Genomic DNA, 26,951 nt, shown 5'->3' with positions numbered 1-26,951 from the left:
TGATTTTGTCGAAGTAACACGGAAGTTTTGAATAAAAAACTTGGACAGCAACAAACAATATAAGAACACAGAAAAAGATCGTGTAGGTGTTCTTGGGATACATGTATATGTGTGTGTGTGTATGTATGTACATAGTGTTTATGAGTGGGACAGTTAATGGCCAATGATTTAAAAATTAATTTATCATTAAGTGAAATTAATCTAAGAGGAAAGTGGTCTTGCCACCAAAAATTTTAGAAGTTTGTCTTTTATATGTGCTCCCATCCCTATCCCTATATGTATATGTATATATATATATATATATATATATATATATATATATATATATATATATATATATATATATATATACATACAGGTATTTATATATACCTACCTGTATATAATACAGTACACATACGTTACATATATATACCTGTATATAATACAGTACACATACGGTACATATATATACCTGTATACAATATATATATATATATAACAACTGCACGGAAAAACTCACATGAGTGGCACAATAATGGGCTGACACAATATAACACAAATAGAATAGTATAGCAACATTCAAAAGGACACTCACACTGTAAATTGTTCGAGCATTCGGCCCTCTTAAAGGCCTCATTTGAAGTGAGTCTCACTTGAAGAAGGCCTCTGAGAGGGCCGAAAGCTCGAACAATTTACCGTGTCAGTGTCCTTTTAAATGTTGCTATACTATTCTATTTGTGTTATATTGTGTCAGCCCATTATATATATGTATATATATGCATATGTATATGTATATATGTGTATATATATGTATGTGTGTATATATATATATATATATATATATATATATATATATATATATATATATATATAAAATATCTTCCAAATGGAACGCTCTTCGGCGACACACAAATATATAAAAACACAGATGTAGATTTTTAGAATATAGAGACACAAACAAAGGACACTCACAATTTGTTATTTTACGTTTCGACAGCACGGCTGTCGTCTATATATATATATATATATATATAAACCATAAACACAGTAATCAACCCGAAGGTCTATGGTTTATGGAAGGTTTATGGTTATATATATATATATATATATATATATATATATATATATATATATATATATATATATATATATATAACACTTTTTGAAAGACTCACGGACGTGAATAATAATGTATAACACTTAGCACTAGTGGACACAGACAAAAACACAGAAACACACAAAAAAGAGACTCACTATTTTTCGAATTTTCGGTGGTCGTTGCCACCTTTATCAAGGAGGAGAGGGACAGAACTCGGAGTTCTGTCCCTCTCCTCCTTGATAAAGGTGGCAACGACCACCGAAAATTCGAAAAATAGTGAGTCTCTTTTTTGTGTGTTTCTGTGTTTTTGTCTGTGTCCACTAGTGCTAAGTGTTATACATTATATATATATATATATATATATATATATATATATTAATATATATATATATATATATAAACCATATATATATTTATATATATATATATATATATATATATATATATATATATATATATATATATTTATATATTTATAACCATATTTATATATATAACCATATATATATATATATATATATATATATATATATATATATATATATATATATATAAACACAGTAATCAACCCGAAGGTCGGTTTAGTAGGTGATGGTAGAGATCACCCAGTACTAAGCCCTATACGGCGTGTGAAAATTCACACATCAGGGTAGGGGGTCAGTTCCTTTCCCTGTGCCGGTTATGGTTTCCCAGGAAGACCTGGTATCCGAAAAATCACTTTAGCTTGGGTGGAGCTGTAGGTGCCCAGAGTGCCTTGCCCGGGAATCGAACCTGGGACCCTCTGATCAGCAGTCCAACGCTCTATCCACTGGACTACCGCGACCCATATATATATATATATACATACACATTCAAACACGAAATCCCGCCAAACGGCGGATAAATACTCATATATACAGAAACAGATATAAGGAAAAGGGATAGGAACACACATAAAGGACGAACACAATAGAGGTGGGGAAGGCGGAATCGAACGGATCACGAGAGTAAAAATATTTCCTTGACCGGGATTCGAACACCGGATCTTTCCACTTGCCGGGCGGATGCTCTTAACCACTTGAGCTATCGAGGAAACGTAATTTACTCTGAGATCCGTGGGTCTAATATGTCGCCAAGCGCCCCGATTCTTTAGCCAAGAGATGATATATACATACATATATACATACATACACACATACACACACACATATATATATATTCACATAGATATAGATATAACGAAACAGGATAGAAACACATATAAAAGATGAACTTCTGCAAATCTCTGCTGCAAGCACACCTTCCTCGTTAGAAAGAAGGAAAGGTCAGTCACTATTTTCTGCATATATATGTAGTCTTACCACTGAAAATTTCAGGATAGGAGTGAGAGTCCTCTATTATGTGTTTTTCTATATTTTTATTGGCTAACATTATCTTTCTTAGAGCAGGGCTGTGTATTGCTTTTTGAAGCATACAGTTAGTGAATCCCCATGTCATTAAATCCCTTTCATGTACCAAAGCCACTCTCATGCATTCTTACAGAAGATTTAGCCATGAGAAAGGTATGCCAAGATGGTTCCCTAGGTGCTGTCAGAAGATGGCTTGTATGACAAGCTTGCCTTGGACCTCTTGGATCACTGTGAAAGTGGCCCAAATTTTTTAGAATAGGTGGATACTGGATACTGGTGGCGAGACATAGGACAAGTATGACCCAAGTACAACCCCTTTGAGGAGCGTTTTGGGACCACTGGATTATGTAAAAGAGGACATGACAAGGTGCCTGAACAAGATTCCCGTTGATGCCTTCCAGGAAGCGTGGCAGAGGCACTGACATCGATGTGTTGATGCACAAGGGAGCTGTTTTGATGAGTTTTAGTAATTTGTACTTTGATCAGTAATAAATTATTTCCCCGAATTATTCTCCTTATTTTTTGGGACAGACCATGTACATATACATATATATCATATACATTTATCCAACATACATATATACACACACAACACAACTATGGGAAATTTCATTGTAATGCGTGGCGATATGAATCATTTGCAGTAACAAAAGTAAAGTGCTGTTTAATTGTATGTTTTGCAAAATATTGCATAACTTTGGCAGTGAAAATAAAGGGAATAAAAATGTTCTAATAACAGACACCCAGAACCTTTTGAATTGATTCTTTTATCCAAATGCACCAAGGGCCCAATAGGGGTAAATTTCCTCAATCTTCCAAAATATTGATAAGGTATTTTTTTCAACATGTGTAAGGCATTTAAACAATATAAAATTATTTTGAAACTAATTAATATTTTTTCATGAAATTAGCCGTATTTGGTCATTAAGTACTATTAAACAGGAGATTATAAGTCGTGTCAAAACATAATTAAGAAAACAGAGAGGAGTGTATTCATTTAATCATGTATGTAATAATCATTCCTCAGGTTACAACAGCCATCATCACAGAGAATTCAAAAGCATTTAGACCTCTGCTGTATTTACATCAGAAGTGATTAGCAGGAGATGAGGAGGGTGCAGCTGGTCACCTTGTTCATTCTATAGAAGTAACTGATTGGATAATTGCACCTTGAGTGAAGTTGACCCTTCTCCATCAGCATTTTGAACACATCCTTAAGCATTTGGAAATTATAGATCTCTTTAAAATGGTATGGCCAATTTTTGGATGAAATCACTTTTACAAGTTGGACAGAGTCACCAGCTGCTTCTCCTATGAAGGCCATTTGCAGCTCTTTATTTTCCATTTACTTTCCCTTAGCATCCATCTCAGCTGTATTCCTTTTACAGCTGTGAAGTATACCTTCCATCTATCTTGGAAACTGTTATCTAAGGACCTACCCACCTTGGAATTATGGAAGTTCTCCAATGAGGGTTTCCTCTTTTATCATTGTGCTAGTCCCATTTAATTAAGCCCCTTTTTTCATCCATGGTCTGTTTTGCAAGGGGTTATGCAATGCCAACATGTGAGGTGGTTCGAGAAAAATCTGGTAGTTCATAACAATTGAATATGACGATGAGAATGACTTGCCTGTGCTTCTTGAAGTTTAGACATATCAGGTCTTAGATAGAATTTGATTCCCTCTTCTGCACCATCTAAAAGCACACCCCGAATGAGCAGTACTGTTAGCATAACATAAGGAAAAGTAGCTGAAAAAAGATAAAGAAACATTCAGCAAAGAATGCTATGAAACTCACATTGATATTTGACAAAAAAATTATGAGAATTCAAAAAATAGATTTGCATTCCAATACAGGTACAGAATGCCATCAATACTGCTATGAAAACTGTGAATAATAGCAGATTTCTTTTTTAACTTTAATTATTCATTTTCCCACTCACAGAAAATCAAACATTTTCGAGTAAATATAATGATCATTAAGAAATATGCAAGATTTCCAAATTTTGTTGAGGAAATATTGAGATAATGCTATGTTTTATACACAAAGGGAATGGCTACCTATTGTTAAAACTTAGGATATATCAATAGTTGACTGGACCTGCCAATGCACTTTTATGACAAATTCAAATTTTCAAATTCAAATTCCCTTGGTAGATTCAAACACATTCCCATTGACTAAAGCATTTACTGGCTATTATTGGGCATCTTAATCAGGTTGGTACTTCACCATCCGCATTTATGATTTGTCCATATTTTATTGTGGGTATAAGGCTGCAACAAGGAAGTGAAGATACAAATATCAGCACTTACCAAAGACATATAGGATGTATGTTTCATTTTTATTATACACATGGACAAATGTGTAAAATATGAAGTTATATATGAGTATCACTAAATTCTCATGTAACATTGAAACTATTCCCAGAATTTTAAATGCATATATGCATATTAGAAGCACCCAAATATTTATGATAGCCCATCAAGCTACTCCATAGGATTTAGGTGGATTTAAACACAATCACCAGAATTCAGAAGTAGGATAAAGATTAATTATGAAAAAATAAGAGTAAAATCAGAGTAAAGTGGAGGGATATAAATGGAATTTTCCACTCCCATGGACTACAACCTTAACGCGGTGAAAGGGTTTGTGTGTTTAAATGACCCCTAGAGCTGTGCTGGCAGGAGTAATGATAATTCCTCCTGCCACCCATGACAGAGAGGTTGAAGGTTAGAAGCCTGATGAAGGGTAGTCTGTGTAGCATCTGTTCCTCAGTGAGGTGGCTGCAATGGTGTCTGACCCGTGTGGGGCAGCCATTGAATGATGGTGTCATGTTAAAAACTCTATTGAGAAAGGCAATGGGACACTACCTTAATTATTAATCCCATGATTTTCATGATGGGTAGTAGAGAGAAAATGAGTCCTGGCAACTACAGGACTTGGTCCAATCGGCTGTGTGTCATGCTGAGCAGTGGGAGAGGCAAGGCTACCATGATCATCACCTCATGGAACCTTTGCCAGATAATTTTGTGAACAGTTTTGATAACAGCTGCACAGAAGACAAAGAAGAAGACCAAATTCAATAGAATAGAAACTAGGAATGTTAGGAAAATTTTGAGGACAATAATGTTAGAGAATGTAACTGAGAGATGGACGGAGGAAATATAGATGTTTTAGGTCTATGCGAGTTGAGATGGAAGGATAGCGAGGATTACTGGAGTGATAGTTATAGAGTTATACACAGCTGAGGAGAAAAGTGCTAGCAATGGGGTGCAATAATATTGAGTAAAAATGTAGAAAGAAGCGCAGTCAACATTGAGAAAGCAAAGGATAAAATATTACTAGTTGAAGTAAAAGCAGAACCGAGTAACTTGTTCATTTTTAATGTGTACATACCACAAGCAATCATAAGGAGGAAGAAGTAGATAGGGTATACGATCAGTTAGAGAACATAATCACATGTGTCTCTGTCGAGGAACATTTGATAGTGATGGAGGATTGAAATAAAATGATAGGAAAAGGAAGAGATGGTGATGAGGTGTTGCAGGAGACAGGGGTTAATCAGTATCAAAACTTGGCTTAGACACCACAAAAGGCATATGGGTAACAGGACAATGACAATGTGACTCAGAAAGTGAACAGTTAGATAATATTATGGTTAGGCACACATTTAGGAACAGCCTGATCAATATGTATAGTTTCCCGGGAGTGGATGCAGTCTCTGTTATCACAATTCAATACTTATGAAGTGTTGGGTCAAAAAAATAAGGCAAGGGAGGCGGATTAGGAAATGGAATGTAGAAGTATTAACAGGACTGACAAGAAAGGAGTATCAGCAGGCTGTAAAGAAAATCATGAGTGAGGGAAAGGAGCTGAGTAGTGTTGAAGAAAAATGGGAATATATCAGAAAAGGGATATTGAAATCCACAAATGAAACTATGGGAACCATTAATGGGAAAAGAACAAGGAAACTATGGACCACAGATGAGATGATTAGATAGATAGATGAGAGAAGTAAATGGAAGAATATAAATAAGAGTTAGGGAGAAAGAGATACAAAGACGTAAATAATAAATGAAATAGGTAACAAATACAGTGAAAGAAGCATGGTGAAAGGGGCAGTGTGAGGATATGGAAAGCTTTGCCAAGGAAGGTTGACATTGATGCACAATTTAAAGAAGGTAAAACACTGTCGAGAAGTAGGAAGGGAAAATCTGTGTTAACAGTTAGAGATAAGTTGGGTAAAATAACAGCTGAAACAGAAAAGATGCAAGAGAGATGGAATATATAGAAGAAGTGTAATGTAAAGAACTTAGGCAAGCAAGATTAGACTAGGAAGAGAAATGATGTAGATGAAGAAAGCTTACGTCCAGCCATACTCAAAGATGAGATGGAAAGGGCATTAAGGAAAATGAAATCAAATAAGTGTGGCAGTAGAAAATATTCCTGTGGAACTACTAAAGGGTTTAGGAGAATGTGGGAGGAAGTGGACTAATTTATAGCATCTATGAGGAAGGAATCTTGCTGGGACTTTGTGAGATCAGTGTTGGCTCCAATTTCGAAAAAGGTCACATCATGTGAAGACCACAGAACTATAAGTTTGATTTTGCACACAGCTAAAGTGATTCTCAGGATCATCAATAAAAGGATGGAGAGTAGGGCAAATGATTACTTAGGGGATGAACAGTTTTGTTTGGGGAAGGAGAGAGGCCCATGTGGTGGCATTGTAGTAATGAGATCACTAATCAAGAGGAATAAACATGTAGATTACATTCAGGATGCATTTGCCTGTTTCTTAGATTTCAAAAAGGCATTTCATAGAGTGAATGGGAAAAATCAATGAATATATTTTATTAAATAGGAGTGGAATGGAGGGTTAGGATACCAATCAGCAACCTGTACATGCCTCAGACTGCTCATGTGCGAGTGGGGGATAGAGATACCAGATGTACCGTATTAGCAAAAGGAGTACGGCAGGGTTGTCCATTGTCACCTGGGCTGTTAAATGTATATGTGGAGAAAATGATTAAAGAGACATGGAAACAACTGGTGATAGGAATGAAAGTTGACAGGGAATCCATAAAATCAGTAATGTTTGCTGATGGCCCAGCTCTAGTTTGTCAGTCAGCCAAGGGGAAAAAGCATTGCTGAGGACATCGGAATCTCAGTGTAATTGGTATGGGAAGAGAATGAATGTAAATTAAACAAAGGTTATGCTGTTTTCTAGAAGAGAAAGGCTAATCTAATTATTAAAATAAAAGAGCAAAACTAGAGCAGTTTAAAAAAGCAGTGAGAGCAGTTTATGTATCTCGGAAGTGTTTTGGACCAACACGGTCAAAGTAGTAGTGACGTAAGGAGAAGAATTGCATTTGGCAAAGAAGCTTTGACAAGATGGAGAGAATTGATGACAGGGACATCGAGTAAGGATGTTCAGAAAAGGCTCATTAAAACTTTTATATGGAGCGTAGTTAAGTAATGCATGGAAACATGGTAATTTTAGTATGATTATTGCCATAGGTTGGATGCTTTTGAAATTTTGATTTGGAGAAGTATGGAGAATTTTAAGGGTACAGAAAAGAAAACCAATGTGTAGGTACTAGGTATTGTGTAGAAGGAGAGGGAATTGCTGGGAGAAATCCTAAATATACTTCAACATGGATGCACAGTATATCTATTGGCAATGGGATGTTGAAGACTCTGATAGAGACGATAATGTTAGGAGAATGAAAAAGGGGTAGAGATAGGATTGGGATGTTGGACAGAATGAAGGTGGAAGGAAGGTATGCAGAAATGAAGAGGAGTTTATTGTAGAGTAGGACGTTGAGTTGAGTTTTGTTAGGAGAGACTGGAGAACTTTTTGGATTTGGACATATTTATACGGTAGTTGTGTCCATCTAACACCTATCATAGCCAGTAGATAGCCTGCAATAATAATTATGTATTTAGCAACCACACTATCTATATTTAGTGTAAATACCCAAACACTATACATGCCAATTAACAAAACAGTATACATGGGGTCTCTGTAAAATTCAATTATATTTTTATAAAAAATTCATGCCTATGCTGCTTTTGTATCATTCTCTTTCAGGATAGACTTTGTCAAAAAAAGCCTCCTTTTTAGTTACTTCAGGAAACTTACTTCTTCACTAATTCCCTCCACACTATTCCATCCTAATTTCCTTTTCCTCCATTACATTAATTCATTACTTCAAACACACTCTTCTGTTCATGAGGTTTCTAATATTCCTAGTCCAAACTCTTCAATCAGTTATACCCATGTGAATCTCAGCAACCACATTCCTCTCAAACCATTTGATTTTCTCATACATATTGTATGGTGATTCAACTGTAAATCATTCTCTCAACAGGACCAAACACTTAAGAATTGTTTCATGCTTCCTTTAAGAATACTTCCATTCATTCCATACCCTATCTCTTCTATTTTTACCACTAACATTCCTCTGGTCTCTACCTCATTCTCACTCCAGTTAGTTAACATTTTTACTTTTTCTGGCGTGCCCAAGTTTTGCCTCCATTAAAAATGTGTGGAGGAATATATTTTAAAACAATACCAGTTTTGATATTTTTAATAAATATTCATTTGTTATGAGTTCAACATACCAACAACCTTTCTGCTAACATTTGCATGCCTTTTAATCTCTACTTATTTTATTCCATCTAACTATCTTTTGCAAAAATTCTGATAAAATACACTCATCTGTCCAAATATTTCACCACTTATACTCACAACGCAGTCATTCTTCCAATTCTTGATATCAAACATAACTATTTTCATCAAAACAATTTTTGCTCAATTCCAATGTTTGAGCGATGTACCTCACACCCAGCTGGGCAGCTTCAAAATCTTTCGGGCTCTCAAGCACCCACTATGTATCATTAGCATAGAGAAGGGTGCATCAAATCTATATGAATAATTTTCATTGTGTATTTTATTAACTTTACTTAAGCTGATAAACTTTAAATTATAATTAAAGTATTTTCTTGAAGATATGTAGTATTGCAATTTACAATACAAAACTCTGAATTTGTATGCATCTATATTTAACTTTGTTTATTTCTATTACTGAAATTTATTCTTATTGATAATGATGGAGGGACAAATGGAGAGGGGTGAAGGGGAGGGGATAAACATAAAGTAGAATGGTTCCTGATGGAGTGAGTAGAGAACAGTATTAATATGCCTCTGACTGCAGTTATCAACCCAAAGGTCAGTTTTATAGGTGAGGGTAGAGCTCACAAAATTATAAGAATAACAGGGTGTGAAACTCACGCATCAGGGGAGGGGGACCAGTTCCTTTCCCTGTGCCACTTGTGGTTTCCCAGGAAGATGCAGTACCCAAAATTCACACAGCTTGGGTGAAGCTGAGGGTGAAGCTGAGGGTGCCCAGAGATATCCCCGGGAATCGAACCAGGGCCCTCCCGTCAGTAGCCCAGTGCTCTACCTACTGGACTACCGCATCCCTATTGTTAATATATACACATTGATATGCAATTCATAGAAATATGCAGTGAGAATTCAATAAACATACAAGGTCAATTGCCAAGAAACAGGAAATATGCATGGATATACGCAAAGGAGAAGTAAATTTACGCAGAAAAATATGACACATACTGGATTTGAATATGGGACTTATCTCTTTGGCAGGAAAGTGCTATACCAATAGCTAATCAATCAAGAGCAAGTTTCCAGGAAAATACTTAAGAGTCAATTTGGCAGCAATAGTGTTGGCGCAGATTCTTGAGTGTGCTTCTCAGATACTCTTTTACTATAGGGCTTGGAGAGGAAGGAAAGTGAAGGAGAAAGGTAAGAGAAAACAACTCACTCTGGCCATGTAACATACACACATGCATTTAAATATAGACAAACATAAAGACAAAATCGGAAGTAGAATATGGCAACTCGAACTAATTATTCGATTGATTCAGTGATGCTCTAGGAGATTTAAAATCATATTGGGTTGGTATATGGTAAAGGAAAACAGGTTAGGAAACATGTAAGGGTGAACACAAAGGAGAAGTAAATTTCCACAGGAAAAATATGACACATCCTGGGTCTGAATGGGACCCTTCCCGAAGCATGCAATTGAGCCAAGGCATTAAGTGCAAGTTTCCATGAAAATACTTCGATTTGGCAGAATTCTACTTGTCCTTTATTTTTTCAATCTCTCTCCATACCCACATCTAAGACCGCTCCTTCACGTTTTTCCTTTTTTCTTGAAAACCAGGTTTCTGATCCACACTGAACCATCATCCATATTTAGTTTTTTCTAGCCATTTGTCATTTTTAAGCATATCTGTCATTATTTCTCTTCTCTTTGCAAATACTACCTTCATGAAGACTTCTCTTCTCTTAATGCTCTTCTATAATCTTCTACCCTGCCCATTTCTATAAATAAAATACCCAAACTGTTCCACCTGCTATAGTTTTTTCCCTCCTACTTTAATAGTGATGCTTGAATACCTAACTATTGTAATTAGCTTCTATTGTAATTCCACCTACCTTTTTCTCAAATTAATCCATTCCCATAGAACCATTTCCATTTTGCTAACATATAAGATAAATATCACTGTAAGTAATAGTCAATCCTACCCTACTTCATTGTATGTTCTTTAGCCTTCCTGATTCACCACCACCTGACTTGTACTTGCTACATCTATTTCATAAACAGTTTTTCAAAAGTCGCCTTCCCTCCAGTTAACTCTTTGTTTCCACAATACCATGGAACCTCGCAAAACGAAAATCTTTGATAGCAAGTAATTTGCATGATGAGCAAAAATATTTTGCCCAAGAATAATTCACTTAGTGAGTGACATTTTGATTAACGAGTGATGAGGAGTGAGGGATTCCCAGAGTGATTACACCAGCTGTTTCCTTTTGAGTTCAGCACAAGTTCCAGTAGCATTGTAAGGCCGCTAATGATTGCACATTTGACCAAACTTATGTTCAGGATTGTTATTTATGACTTTTCGCACACAGTTCAATAATATTTCATGAATAATTTCAAAAATATCCCCACAGAAAAAGCCTTAAGAAGACAGTCAACATTTATGTAATGATAATGCTATGTCGCATTTTCAAAAATATTTCAAGAGTTGGTTAAAATAAATGTCTCTCGACAGGTTTCTTGTAAAAATGAATTATGAAATGTATGTATCATGAATTAACTAATTATTTTGAATCTTTTTTGTTTTCTACAAATCGAATTCACATTAAAGATGGTTTTATTCCATGATAGAACAAAAGGTGAATGAGAAATATGACCCTAAATGGGTTCTACATAATATCCTTTTAATAAATCTTGCAAAAAATTTATGTTTTCGGCATGGAATACATTATCTTATGTTATAATACTTTATATGGAAAAAATATATTCAACAAACGAGTGTTTTATTTAATGAGAAAGGTAGTGGAATGGATCATGCTCATCTTACTCTCCACTGTACTTTCATCAGCCTTGTTCACTCTCTACCCCACGCAATTCCTTCTCTTAACCCACGTAGCACAAAAAACACCCGGATGATAGTGCTTTCTACTTAAATTCTCATTTAACCAATGGTGTCACATGTTCTTTCCCCTTTCTAAAACCAAATCAATCTTTGCCTAGGTACCTTTTGGTATTTGCTATTATTTAACTCTCCATTGATTATTTCAGTATTATTTTTCTGCAGGTGTAATTAAACTTAAAGTCTTTGGTCTTCACTAATTGACTCACACTTGACCTGGGATATTCAAATAAAATGCGATTCATATGAATTAAGCTTAGCATGTTCCCCCAGAAAACTTTGATCAAAATAGTGAGCCAAGGCATTCTGTCAGTGCTTTACTATGGGTTTATTTACTCCCATATTGCACATGGTATCATTCTTTGGGGCTCATCATCTCTCTTCCAAGTGAGAGTTAAACTGCAAAAGAAAGCTATTCACATGCAATCCTCCAATTTCAGCTATCCATCAAATCGTTTAAGATCTTGGTTGACCAGCATTTCCATCCATATGTACTGCTTTCCAAGTAACATATATTGAACAACACTCATTAGAATTCCAAGCAATTTCTCACTACCACTGTCACAATACTAGAACTCAGTCAAGCCTGCACATCACATACAATAAAGCCATATCTGTGAGCCTACAATCTAAGTCAATGGGACTAAACCTGTACAATAAATTACCTCAGAGGTACAAAGACATGAAATATATAACTCAGTTTAAAAGGCAAATAAAAACATTCATGACTGAGAAAATGATACAATACCTGAATTTTTTAATGAAAAAATATGACATGTATGAGAAAAATACAATAAATGTAAAGTATAACCTATAGGTATGTAAATATGATCAAAATGTGTATTTTTCTCTATATTTGTATGATTTTCTGAATTCCTGCTTAATTCATATTTTTAATGACCTATCCTATATTGCTGTTGTACACCACTCCTTGAACAAATAAAAATTATTATTATGATGACTGTTTCTCTAGTATTTTCAGGATTTAAAATTAAATCCAGATCTAAATTTAAATTGATTTCGTGCATTTTTCTAGACAATTATTTTCCTGATAATTTCAAAATATAATTCCAACACTCTATTTCTTCCAATTTCCCTCAACTCTTTAATGATTTTATTTATTTATCACATTTCTGTATCTGTATTAATGTACTAAAATACCTGTATAGAAGTATCCTCATCCAAACTGTATTCCTTGCCTCAACAGAAAACGATACTCAGATGGCTCAAATTCTTTATTCTTCTGCATACTCTTATGATGAATGCTCCCCAAAATCTCTTTGAATCCATTGACAACTTTATTCTCTTAGGCATCTCTCTTGGCTCATATTGTTTTCCTTTTACACTATTCTGACAATTCTTGTACCTCATTATATGTTTCCATCTTTTTCTGTACCTGAATGTCCTTAATATCCTCCCATTGCTTTTTTGGCCTCTTTTCTTATGACCATATGATTTTTGTGCTAAGTGTCCTTATTGATTTATTTGTACCCTTCAATTTATTTGACATGGCCATCTTATCAGGATAAATTATAATTGGTTCTGCCAGTAAAATTCTAGCTGACATTGGAATGCGCAAATATTTTCACAACATAAAGGCAGTAATGTGGTATTTCATATAAAGAACATGGGTAGGTACTATTTGATTCCAGACATGATGCTGAAGACAAATACTACCCATCAAATGCTGAGAAAAATTGAAAAATAAGTTGGTGCCTACAATGAAGAGAGGTAGAAAAGGAAAAATGATGAAATAAAAAATTTAAATAGGTGATGCAGATAGGATGTAAAGGATTCACCATATGCTTGCAAGGAATATTATGAAAAGAAGATTGCACTGGGAAACAAAAGGAAAGATGTGTAGTGGTGGACCTAGCTCTTCACTTGTTAGAGAAGTTCCAAATCTTGCCCTTTATTAATTATAGAGGTTTGCGGTTGTGCCACCAGAGAAGCTCAATGGCATCAACCACACAGACCAACGACAGTCAGTCATACTCTTTCATCACGACAAATCTCTTTGTCTACTCTTGCCACATGTGAGTATTTGGTCACCATCTTGTCAGTATAATGTGTATCTCCATCTCTTGTGTACATAATCATTAAGCGATTTAAATTTGCTATCATCATTTAATACCCTTTCTGCCCTCACATTGGCAGCACTAGTGAAAGCAGCTATGTCATAATGCACCCACAGCTAAAGAAATTTTCAAAGGCTAAGGAAAAATAGAGATTATGTTATGAACATTTAGATAGGTAACCATATTTTTATGCACTCCAGATTTATCTGGTGGCCTATCTATTCATAGAATCCTGTTAAGCTACTCCTGAATAATCAGGTGCTCCTAAGACTGAACCACAAGGTTTAATATAAAACCAATGTCTATTAATGGACCTAAGCCCATCAGTGGACCAATGAGTCAGCAGGTAGGTTCAATAACCAACAGACTAACCTGGATGATTCCATGAAAGATGATTAAGGTGAAATTATTCACTGAAAAATTTCATGATTATAGATACAGCTTTTTTTAGCTTATGGTGATCAAAGTAAAAGTATTTTTTTAAGCAAACTGGACAAAATTCTTATTGGTGCATACATTTATTATCTAAAAGAAAAAATATGACTCTTTCATGCATATAAAAAAATAATAGATTAATATTCTTTAAAGACATAATTATTTAGCTGCTGATATAATATTGAATAACTCTACATACCTGTAAAATAGACAACTTTTCCAGATGATTTGATCCCTTTCCAGATGCAGAAGTACACCAAGAGCCATGAAAGGAATAATGTACCAGCTAATTCCCATTGAATGCCTCCAATATCATCAATGCCACTGCTAATGCCAAGAACTTTGTTTCTTAAAAGAAAACAATTAATTATCATCAGAATTGGTTTGACTCACTCTTTTCTATAATCTGAAAAATGCCAGTTTTGGCTATAATCGTACATTAATTTCTTCCACTTCTTATTTTTACATGCATATTTGCATGTGTGTCTTTGGCAGTATTGGCAATATGCTGCAAAAAGTCCTCCAAATACGAGGGTCATCCGGAAAGTAGTACCCGTTCGTGAAATAAAGACACAAAAGTAAATATTAACAAACATAAAAAAATTTATTTGAAAGAGGATACTTTAAACTACTTCTCAACATAATCTCCAAGCAAATTAAGGCATTTGTCATAACGTGTGACAAGTTTCTGTATTCCTGCTGCATAGTCCTTCGCCGCCAGCTCATTGAGATACGCGAGGGACCCATCTTGCACAAATTTTTGCATAATGCAGATGGTGTTTAACAATTTCATGAACAATTGTTCGAGAAACATTGGGAAAATGCTCACAGATGTCATCAATTGTGACGCGCCGATCGTTCCTCACGAATTCGTCAACTGAGCTCACCAGTTGGTCTGTAATGACAGACGGTCTCTCCGAACGCTCATCGTCGTGTGTGTTCCCCCTCCCCATGTTGAAGTTGCGACACCACCGCCGAACAGACGACTCGTCCATTACATTGTCTCCATACACCTCCTTTAATTGGCGATGAATATCACATGGGCGAACGTTTCTTGCATTGAGGAATTTAATCACTGCCCTCACTTCACAACTGGCGGCGTTCTCAATTTTTTTAAACATTGTAAACAATCACAGAAACAACACAGGCAATGCTAGCGTCACGCAACTTGGCTCAGAGAAGGCAGACAAGCCACTGAAGCTATCTGACCTCGTCCAGCGGCTACTCGCGTCGTCAGCACTTCATGCGGCACGAACGGGTACTACTTTCCGGATGACCCTCGTAATTAAAATTTGAAATCGAATTTTGTCACTCCATTTGATATTATATCAACTGTAAAAAATTAAAAAAAAACCAACAGTAAGGATATCTATGGTTTGTTTAATTGCTTAATCAAGGAAATTATTGCATTTAATTATGTCATTAATGCATTTGAAGAAAGGAAATCAGTCTCTGTGGCACTATGTGATTTTAGTTAGGCTTTCGACTATTTTTATCATTTAATAATACTAACGGAGCTAGAGTATTATGATGTTGAGGGAAATGCACTGAAACTGTGAAGTCATATTTGGATGATTGCCACCAAATAGGCTGAACTTAATTACTGTCAATCTGCAGCACTTAAAGGAAAAATATGGCATCCCACAGTGCTCTGCACATGACCCAGTATTTTTCATGATCATGATTAATGATTTGTCCAGTAATATGAAATTTTAATCTGTTTTATATGCTGACAACACCACATTAGTACAAAAATGTCAACATCTAGAAGATGCAAAGGCATAATCTAGCACCGCCCAAGGACATGCTAAGGAATGGTTTGATATTAATCATTTGCAATCAAATACTGGAAAAACCCATCATAATGTATACAGTCTTAAATAAAATATAACTGAAATTGAAACTACTAAAATACTAGGAATTTACATAGATACAAAACTTCACTGGGACACCCACTTCTATCAGATCTGATATATCAGATCTGTATATGCATTAAGGAAGCTCAACTTTCTCATTTCAAATGTGTATCATTTAACACTTTATTTTGCTATCTTTCGATGTAATTTGAATAATGGCTTTGAGTTATAGCATCATTCCCCATATGTTAATCAAATCTTACTACTACCAATGAGAGCTATTTGCTCTCTTGCTATTATACTACCCCGTGATTCTTGTAAACCTTTTTTATTTGGTATGGAATCATGACTGTATTTCGTTTATATATCTTTAAGGCTCTGATTAATGTGAGTTAAACCAACAACTTAACAATTAAGAACTCACATCCATAAATACACCATAAGGGGTAAAACGAACTTAATACTACTTATTTTAGACTCAATTTACAACTCATTTTATAATGTGAACACTTGACTGCATAACTGTCTGGCGCAAATGACCTCAGCAGTCGGTTGCTTCCCCTAAATACTACTACCAACTGTCTGCCTACTCAGCTGAAATTGGACTGTATCACGAAATTCAAGAATAGGGTACATACTTGGTTACTTGCTAACCCACTTTACTCATTTGGTGAATTCTTTTGTGACAATCTTCATCACATTATAGAGCTTATGTTTATATATTAAGCAGTATTTACATTGACGACATTTAATACGGTTTTACTATTTATCAAAATGAATAAAGTATTATTTTTATTATGTATGTATGTGTGGGTGGGTATATATATATATATATATATATATATATATATATATATATATATATATTATTATTATTAGGTAATCTACCAGTTAAGGTAGGTTTTTGGGTGGACACAACTACCAATTAACATTTTATTACTCCTAACTAAACACAAAATCCATCATCCTACTCTATATCAGGTCCCTCTTCATGTCTGAGTACTTTCTTCCTCCCTTCATCCCGTCCAACATCCCTATCCTGTTCCTTCCCTTTCCTTGTTTGCCTAACATTCTCCCCTCTATTATAGTCTTCAACACCCCACTATTGCCGGTCAATATCCGGCCTCCATCCAATTTTCCTGCCTCCATAGGATTTCTCCCAACAAACCCCTCTCTTCGCCCACCATACCAAGTGGTCTATCCTACTGCTTCAATGAACACGTTTCCGCGCCGTACATAGCTACGCTCCATATCAAAGTTTTAACGAGTCTTTTCTTAGCATCCTTACTCAACGTCCCTGTCATCAACTCCCTCCTCCTTGTGAAAGCCTCTTTGCCTAGCGCAATTCTTCTCCTTACGTCCCTACTACTTTGACCGTGTTGGTCCAAAACACTACCGAGATACGTAAACTGTTCTACCTGCTCTAGTTTTTGCCCTCCTATTTTAACGTTAAGCTTACCTTTTTCTTTCTAGAAAATCGCATAACCTTTGTTTTATTAATATTGATTCTCATCCCATACCTGTCGCACTGAATTTCCAATTCACTCAGCAATGCTTGCAACCTCTTGGCTGACTGACAAACTAAAGCTTGGTCATCAGCACACCTTACTGATTTTACGAATTCCCCGCCGTCATATATACACACACATCGATATTTTTCGATGCATTAGTGTATGGTAGGGAAAATGCCGTCACATATGTTTGGCCAACCATTATGCGTATTTAGAGACGTAACATTTTTAGAATGCAAAATTATTTGCATTAGAATTTTTATCAAGTTCATCCTTGCTGGGAGGCCCGAAAAAAATATTTGCACCGGCGCCCAAATTAGCAGTGGTCGACTCTGAATCACTTTCATATAGAAGTATATATATATATATATATATACTCACTCCCAGTATTCGATTACCGCATCCTTCCGTTGTGGGTGTGAGTTATTCGTGTAATAATCAACTGGCGAAACAGTCGTTGAATTCCCACCCAGCGTAAAATTTGCCAAAGCGTCAGCAATCCGTGTTACATTGTCTCCTTGTGCGAAGCACGATGGCGTGTTCCACCAGTTTCCGCACGTTGCCCACGGGAGTTGGGATGTGAAGGAATTGAAGAAATAGTGCATGGCCCATGCAAGGATCACAATGTAGTAGATGTTCAACATGAAGCATATCACTGTTGTCCCGTAACCTATTCCTGAAAGTAAATGGTAAATAATTTGTTGATAAATGTTAACATGAAGAAATCAAGGACTAGATACAAGGAATGGCAAAATGCAGAATATTTTACAAGCCTAACAGCCGCTTATGGAACATCGATTCGCCTAGATATACAGAATGGAAACATATTAATCAGAGTTGGGGAAAACATGCATTTAAAGTTGGTAGAATCTATCAATATATTTTTTTGCCATTTTTATTCCCTCATTGACGCTTGAAAACTCTGGAGCCCTGTGCCTTTCTAAAAGTTTGTATTACTTATTTTCTTCAAGAATCAAGAGGTTCCGAGGCTATTTTCTCCAACATATTTGTGACGCATACTCGCTTCTCGTAGCAATTTGGAGCAAAACCTAGCCGAATTTCTCTGCGCCTGTCAATTATAGTTTTCTCAAATTGATCCCAGGTTTTTACCGCATATTCTAAATGTGGCCTAACTAAACAATGAAACAGTTTCTGGCGTCACTTGGTGGAAATTCTTCATATTGAAATTAAATTTAAAACACTTCGCCTTTCCACATAAAAAAAATCTTTTATTTACGACCTATGTTTTCGTTATGGTATGACATCATCAGGAAAAAAACAGTTTTTTTTACCTGATGATGTTATTCCATAACGAAACCTAGGTCGTAAATAAAAGTTTTTTATGTGGAAAGGCGAAGTATTTTAAATTTAATTTCAATTTCAGCCTAACTAAACATTCTCTTGCCACGTATTGTAAATGTGGCCTAACTAAACCGAAATAACATCCCTCTTTTTTCAAGACAGGAGAGGATTCTCTCTTACTTTTTCATTATACTTTCCTACAACCCGTCTCATGAAACCTACACTCTTTAAGGCCAACCCGTATATTCTTCTAATATGTGTACCCGATTAAAGGTTTGATGTTAGTATAACACCTAAGTATTTGACCTGTTCTGAAATGCTTAAATCGATCCCTTCTACTCATTATTTTACGTCTAGTTAATCTTTTATTTTATTCCAAAACCTCAGTGCAGTACATTTTCTGATATATTTAATTCTAACCCCCATTTTCCGCACCACTCTGATATCTAGCCTAAATTGTTAGAGAGTAGCACGCCATTGGCCGATGTCCTCATTTCTCCGCAAATCACTGTTTCATCTTTGCCTTTAAATCATATGGTTTTGTTTATAATGATGGTGATGATGATACTTTCAAAGATGTGTAGAACCGTTCTTATATTTTGTATACTTTGATAATTTAATATGGAAATATTTATGCTCGTATTGTCTAACCCTTTATTTTATCAGTACTGAGAATAAAACTGCACGGGTAATGAATGTCGTTATTATTTTCTTTTCGAAAGCTTTTCATTCTGAATACCGAAATTTTTTCCTTTCAATCCATGTTTCATAAATTAAATAACATTTCAATGTCAGACAAAAACAAAAACAAGGAGTAAGATTCCAAGAAACTACGGGATATGCCGCGACAGTAACTTTTTACGGAGTCATCTGCTAAATTTGTATTGAAACAAAAGGAGCTTAACAATATCAAACAAATTGCAACCAACAATTATGAACCAGAAAAATTGTCACTTTATACAGTAGAGAAATAGCTCACATGGAAAAAGCAGCAACTCATAGCATCCATCATCCTAAGGATACCAAAACGTAGTGAATGCGAAGTCCCTCCTTTCACAACATTACCCCTAATGTGCAACAGTTATTTCGCAAGGAGGTTGGGATAGGCTATTTTAAGGAATTTTGAAAGTATAATATAAGTATACAAGGCCTGCTTCATGACCTACACTTCCCTTTTTGCTTAACATCTCGTAGGAAACAACCACACTAGTGAATTTATAGAAAGAATTTTCAATAAATAAGGGACTGCAAGGGCTGGATGCCTTGTAGAATTAAAACATTGTTTAACATACTTCTAAAGGATCTATAATGGTTAATGAAATATTTTCACTTTCCCTTTTTGCAATTCCAATTCTTAAACAAACATCCCTCTCCTCTCTCTCCCCCAAGTTCCTGTCCCCATGTGTGGATTTTCATTATCCGTCCCTTACCCCCTCCAATTCTCCTTTCTTACTAATTCTTACTAATTCCCAGTTTATTATTTATCTCTTTGCACCTCCTTCAGCCTAACTGTGTTTGCAGTCTTCCATTTTCTTCTCACTTTAACCTTTCTATTATATCGTTTGTAATTCATAGTTTCTTTTTCTATTTGATCCTCCTTTAGTTTCGTTTGCAACTTTCGGTATCCCTTCTTTCAGATGTTCTTATTGATTCTCTGCCTAACCCATTTCTCACTCAACATAGTTTTCTCTACCCCCTGGTTCTCCTCCCTTTTCATCCCGAACAATGCTTCTACATTACATTTCCTCATTTGTTTTCCCTGTGTTATTCTCATAAATCTGACCTTATACTTAATTAGTACCAAATTATTATTTGAGTAGGCATCCAATGGGAAACTATGCAAATTAATGACGCTGTCACTAAATCTGTGCCTCACTATATTCTGAATATCCGGGTATTTTTCATGTACATCGATGCCTATTGTGGTTAAACACCAAGCGTTCCTTATGATTAAATCCTATCTCCTGCAGAACCCTATTTCTTTCGCCCCATGGCAATTCATTGTTCCTGAACCACAGTGATCTACTCGTACCTCACTCCCATCTTCCTTCGCCCACCACCTCACTTTAATAGCATGAAAACATTATATATTTCCTCCCAAGGACACTCTCCAGTAATTCCTATAATTTATTGTTTAGCCAATATCTAGCCTCTATATGGCCAATTTTTGTGTGCACCAGAATAATGACATTCCTTGGTTGTTTTAATTTCAACAATCTCTCACTCGTCTGCTCTATGTTTACTACTTTTCTTTCTACATGTTTTCAATACAATTGCCACCTCTTGCTGGGTCTCGTCCTGTATATTACTCTACAATTATCGCTCCAGTAATCCACGCTCTGCTGATGAAGTCTCTGCTGCCTTCCAACGCGGAAACGTCGGTGAGCATCATGTAACTTTTTTTTATATTTCTTTTAGTGACCATCTAAATGAAACAATTTAAATACAGGCATAGTGGGCGCATTGCTCATTAATAGTGTGTGTACATATAAGGCAGCCATTATACAATTTCCCTTGCACCACAACATATGTCATTCCCCGCACACCAAACACTCCATTTCGCCCTAACTTTCCACCTGTATCCATCGCATTTTCAACGCAGAAGACAGGCAATGAATATTTTCAAAAACTACACTCCTCCATTACATACAGACAGTATTTACAGCCTCTTCTTGGAAAAAGCATTTCCCCTCCATTCGCCAACTTTTCCCCAAGGAATAAGGAAACCATCTATAACATTTTTACTACATTTTCCCGACAGTAAAAAATGCTCTATAATTTCCTGGAATGCAGAAAGTAAACTACCATCTCAAAGATTTTATCTTTATTTTAGAAGCAGTAAGTAAACTGCCAATCGACAGTTAACATTAACTACGTATTCTCTCCCTTCAATTTACCCCCTTCCCCCCTCTCAGCCTAAAGGCACCTATAGCGAAACATCGCAGCGCGCAATCCCTCCACTTACTGCTGTCCCTCCCCCGATGCCAAACCCAGTCATTCACAGAACCCATTTACCTAAAGGTCCCCTACGGTCCCTCACTCCTCCACCTTCCCGTACCCTCACAAAACTTAAATGTACTAGAATGAGTATTGTAACGGCTTTCGGGCGTTCCTCCGCCTCATGGTGTCTCTTGGTGAAAAGAGTTTCTCCAACCATGCTGTTGGCGTCTTCAGGTCAGAGGTCATGGCTGGAGAAACTGTTTTCGCCAAGAGACACCATGACGTAGAGGAACACCCGAAAGCCGTTACCATTGTGGATAATCACCGCGGAAATCTCAGATTCCATTTTAAGAAAGAAATGTGTCAATATCACCTGAAGATGTTACTCTGCGACGAAACCTGGTGGTGAAATAAGTTCCTTTCCAACCATTCTATCCTTTTTACCCTTCTCCTCATTCACATCTCTTTAGCCTCAAATCCACGCCTATCATCTTGCTTCGGCGACTAAGTTTTGGGGACGCGCAAAACCATGCTGCAAACCAAAATTTTACCAAGTGTTTACTTACTCATCGTGCGTGCCATCAATTCCTTCCTCCTTGCGAAAGCTTCTTTACCTAGCAAATTTTTCTACTAATACTGTAGCCATCTTGGCCCAAAATAATACCAGGATAGGTGAATTCTTCCACTTGCTCTATGCGTGGCATTCCTATTTCATTGTTAAGCCTAGCTTTCCTCTTTCTCGTAAACCTCATACATTTTGTGTTGATTACGTTGAGGCTCATCCAATTCCTACCGCATTGATTTTATAATACGCCCAGCAATCATTGCAACAACCATTGACTGACTGGCATGCTAAAGCTTTATCACCCGCAAACTGATTATATGTATTCCCCACTGACTTCATCCCTGTCACCGTTTTTTACCATGCCACCCATTTTTACCATTTCGTCCACGCATGCATTTGCTTTGAAAAGCACGTGTGAAGCTGAATACCCCAGACTCACTCCTCTTCCTAGTTCTGCCCATGACTACTCTCCATTCACTACTCGCACTTGAGCAGTCTGACTTAAGTACAGGTTGAGGATTAATAGCCTATCCCTTTGGTCTACTCCTGTCTTCTGTAATGCATTCAGTTATTCTCCTCGATTAACTTTATCGAACGCCTTCTCGAAATTAGCTAAAAAACAAGTACATCGTGATTATACTCCATATTCCTTTCTACTCGTATTAGTGATCTCGCTCCGAATCACATCACCGCTATGGGCATACATGTATACTATTATGTCTCATGAGTCTCCACAGTGAATTATTGTTTCGGTATCATACTAAGGTAAATAATTTTGTCCTCTATTACGCTCGAAGCAGTGGGGAGTGAGTGGACTGGCGAAATAACAATTACTTGTCGCGTAATTTATCAGTACTTCTCGTTACCTTGAGGGGCTTCATATAGTGCTCCATCTCAGAAATTAAAACTTTTTCCCAAAAAAATTGTATCACCAGTAGGAATTCTTCTTTCTAGTGGTACTCATACCAGTGATGAGTCTGGTGCTGTCAAAATAATGGCGTATGAAGCAGTCTGAAGGTAAGGGGCAGACTAATTCACCTTTTTGTTTTGCATAAGTGCACAAATTCAGTGGAGGCGAGCTTAGAGGTGAGCTTGATGGCATCTTAGTCCCGTCAACTGTTGAAAATTTCAAACTTCGTCATAAATTTCGCAGGCATCAAAATACTACAATAGGCAGTTTAAAAAATTCTTTTCGTCTCTGCCAGCTCCGTCAGGAATAACAGATTGTTGCGCCTTTTTTGAGTTCATTGCAACTGATAATGGTGCAAAAATGCCCACCTTAGGGGAGTCTTTTATAGTTTTCCTCAAAAGACTGCCACCAAAGCGTGTTGGTTCAAAAGGATATTTCTATCACGTTGAGGGGAGAACTATTTCCTATATACCTGCCAATTTTCACGTTACGAGTGACAGGACGCACATCTGATTGAAATATTTAGTATCAACCCAATATGTAAATCTTGCAGCAAAATTCCAACTGTGATTGTGCGCTAGCTGCGCTTATGCCTATTTTCTGGACAATGGTGTCATGACAGACTATGCATGCACTTAATTCGATAAAAGAATTTCCCTTATTTATATAAAACGCGTTGCGATTTCGCCCGTTGGCCTTTGCCGCCTCAGTTTTAAGGGAATGGACATAAGGGTAACTAATTTCAACTAGGGTATCAATAATGTCAACTAGGGTAACTTAGACCCAGTTATACTTAGTTGGAAAACGGGATGGGCATTGATGGAAATGTAATAAAATAAATTTCTGTGATGAGAGATAAAATGATGGCGAAATTATTCTAAGGCTTAGAACAATGAATAAAGGTTTTTATGGGTTCATCCCATAGCATATATTAAATAAGAATTATACCAGAAAACTTCATTAAGCCAGTATTAATTTCCTTCAAAAAATGGAACAGCCACTGCATGGGAGAACTATGGGGCCATGACTTTGATTTCGTACGCAGCCAGTGAAGTACTTAGAATCATTAAGAGAAGGTCGAAGAAGAGGGGGATTGATTACGTACGGAAATGTGGGTTTTACTTTGAAAGGGTTTGGGTGCCTTGCAGTAATGAGACCAATGAAAGAAAGGAATAATGAATTCAAGAGGGATGCAAATGTTTACTTCATGAATTTCGATTTGGCGGTTGAGAGAATAAATTGCGCTAAATTAATGAACGTATTTCAGAAGATACGAGTAGACTGGTGGGGAAGACGACTTATCCGAAACCTATAAATATCTCAGACTGCACGATCAAGGGTAGATGATGGAAAATCAGAATGATCATTGATAGACAAGAGGTATGTTATGGGTGCTTTATCGTCCCCTTTTTTCAATATACACGAAGAGGTAATTATAAGAGGAGCATGATAAGGTAAGAGTGAACTTGTGTACAGAACTCACCTAGTCAGATTCGCAAATGTTCAAACTTAATTTTTCGGTCAGAAAAAGGATTGCGGACATTTCTGAGCGCATCCATTCTTTGTGATAGTTATAGGATGAGAGTCAACAATTAGAAAATATAGGTAATGAGATTCTCAGGACATTAAATAAAATGTTAGGAAAATATTTGTGAACACGTTGGATTAGCGCGTAGTTTTTTTTTTACTCCTCCGACTCTCGATCGTTGAGGTAAGAGATTTGTCGTGGAAATCAAGGTTTCAAAATGTATTTGTGAAGCCATTCACTTATGCACAACTCCCTAGAATATTTCACGCGTGATGTTTTTTTCGGAAAAAACTGAGATAAATCCGGAACTGCGATTCGATCATGAACATGGAAGCAAAGAAGAATGTGGTCTGGATGCTTATCTTATTACATGTATTTGTTTGTGTTAATGTTCATAATTGTGACTGTTTTGTGAGTGTATGCGTTTTTATGCATTTATATTCGCTGATGTATGCGTGTGAATATGTAAACCATTACAAGTTGCATCTTTGGCTTGTATAATTTAAGTTCAATGTTCATTTGGTAGGATTTTCGCAGGAAAATGAAGCATTCGAAATCTATCCTTTAAGGCCCCTTCCACTGTTTTACCATTGAAAAATATCACATCTCCATTATTCCAGGGCCCTAAACCTACCCAGGAAAGAAGTTGATGACATGAATGGTAAAAAATATCCATGGATTTGAGTTTAATCAAGGAGTAAGAATTAAGTGAAATTTGTCTTGGGTAACATACATTTGTCCCATGTTTTCTATCAGATTGCACATATATTAAAAAACAGGTTTTACTTTTAAAATTTGTTACTGTAATAAACCATAAAGATGGGTTTTGTTTGTTATTCATGGAAAACATTGGCATTATGAGAATGTTTTGATGCTTCTGAAAAATTAATGCAAAGGGTATCTCAATGAAACCTGCTCTCTGAATATGAGCTAAAAGAGCTTCATTTTCCGAAATTAACGGAATAATGCGCCAAATTCAATACTGAGAGGAAAAACTTTGGGTTTTTTTAAAATGAATTTCTGCTAAGACTTTCGCAAAATAAATAAAACGGACATGGGCAAACTTCTATACTTTTGTAGTGCAAGGCATAAGCATAGCCAAGGTCGCTAGGGTCATTGAAAAGAGATGAGTTGGTGGAGTCGAAGGATTGGGCGGATTGAGGTATTAAGGGAAATAATGAGCTCATCCCTTTATGTTTTGGAATCGCGTCCAACGGTTATGGAAAAATACTATGCTTATGATCGACTCAAATTGTGAAAGAATGGATAATTTCATGAAAGCGAGGCAGGTGGAGTAAAATAATAGGCATGCTGGACCATGAAAGATTGACTGCCAAATAATCCAAAAAATAAAGTGTCGTCAACTTGCCCGTCACTTATCTGCCGCGGGAAGAATAATATTTTCTAAACATACCAATTTCGGTGAGTTCAATTCTCCAATGTTCACTGCGTGATTACGTCGCCGACCTCACCCACATCTGTGAGTTCTCGATTAAGCTTCAGATTTGAACTCTATTCATCTTTTTTATTAATTGTATGCTGGAATCTTATTTATTCTATTGCTTTCAAACTCGACTTGACAAAATTCTTGTAAAATTTAAACTTAATCATAATTTTTTTACGAATCAATCGGGGCCATGGAGAGCATAAAAGATAAGGAAAAGATACATCAGTAAATATTTTTGTAAACTCTGAAATTGTCCTCCTAAACTCTGAAATTTCAGAGTTTAGGAGGACAATTTCGGAGGAGGACGCCTCGATAGCTTAACTTGCTAAAGCGCTCGACCGGACATTGAGGGATCCGGGTTCGCATCCCGGTCAAGGTGAATG

The 26,951-nt window shown here is 36.3% G+C and overlaps 1 protein-coding gene across 2 annotated transcripts in view; it reads right to left on the bottom strand.

Moving 5' to 3' along the window:
• Positions 1–26,951, bottom strand: part of LOC139689878 (sodium- and chloride-dependent creatine transporter 1-like) — a 66,225-nt gene that overhangs the window by 11,781 nt on the left and 27,493 nt on the right. Inside the window, exons 3-5 of one of the 2 annotated variants that reach the window (XM_071586983.1) lie at positions 18,258–18,552; positions 14,709–14,857; positions 4,099–4,217 (exon numbers count right to left, since the gene is read on the bottom strand). In XM_071586983.1, the coding sequence (XP_071443084.1) occupies positions 4,099–4,217; positions 14,709–14,857; positions 18,258–18,552 (563 nt within the window). The remainder of the gene's footprint in view (positions 1–4,098; positions 4,218–14,708; positions 14,858–18,257; positions 18,553–26,951) is intronic. The other variant, XM_071586984.1, reaches the window with a different exon arrangement.

This window comes from Hetaerina americana, unplaced genomic scaffold (assembly GCF_022747635.1).
Source record: "Hetaerina americana unplaced genomic scaffold, ioHetAmer1.1.p SCAF_285, whole genome shotgun sequence".
Lineage (NCBI taxonomy): Eukaryota > Metazoa > Arthropoda > Insecta > Odonata > Calopterygidae > Hetaerina > Hetaerina americana.
Note: the sequence above shows the minus strand (reverse complement) of the source record. Positions and strands in the feature narration are given on the sequence as shown.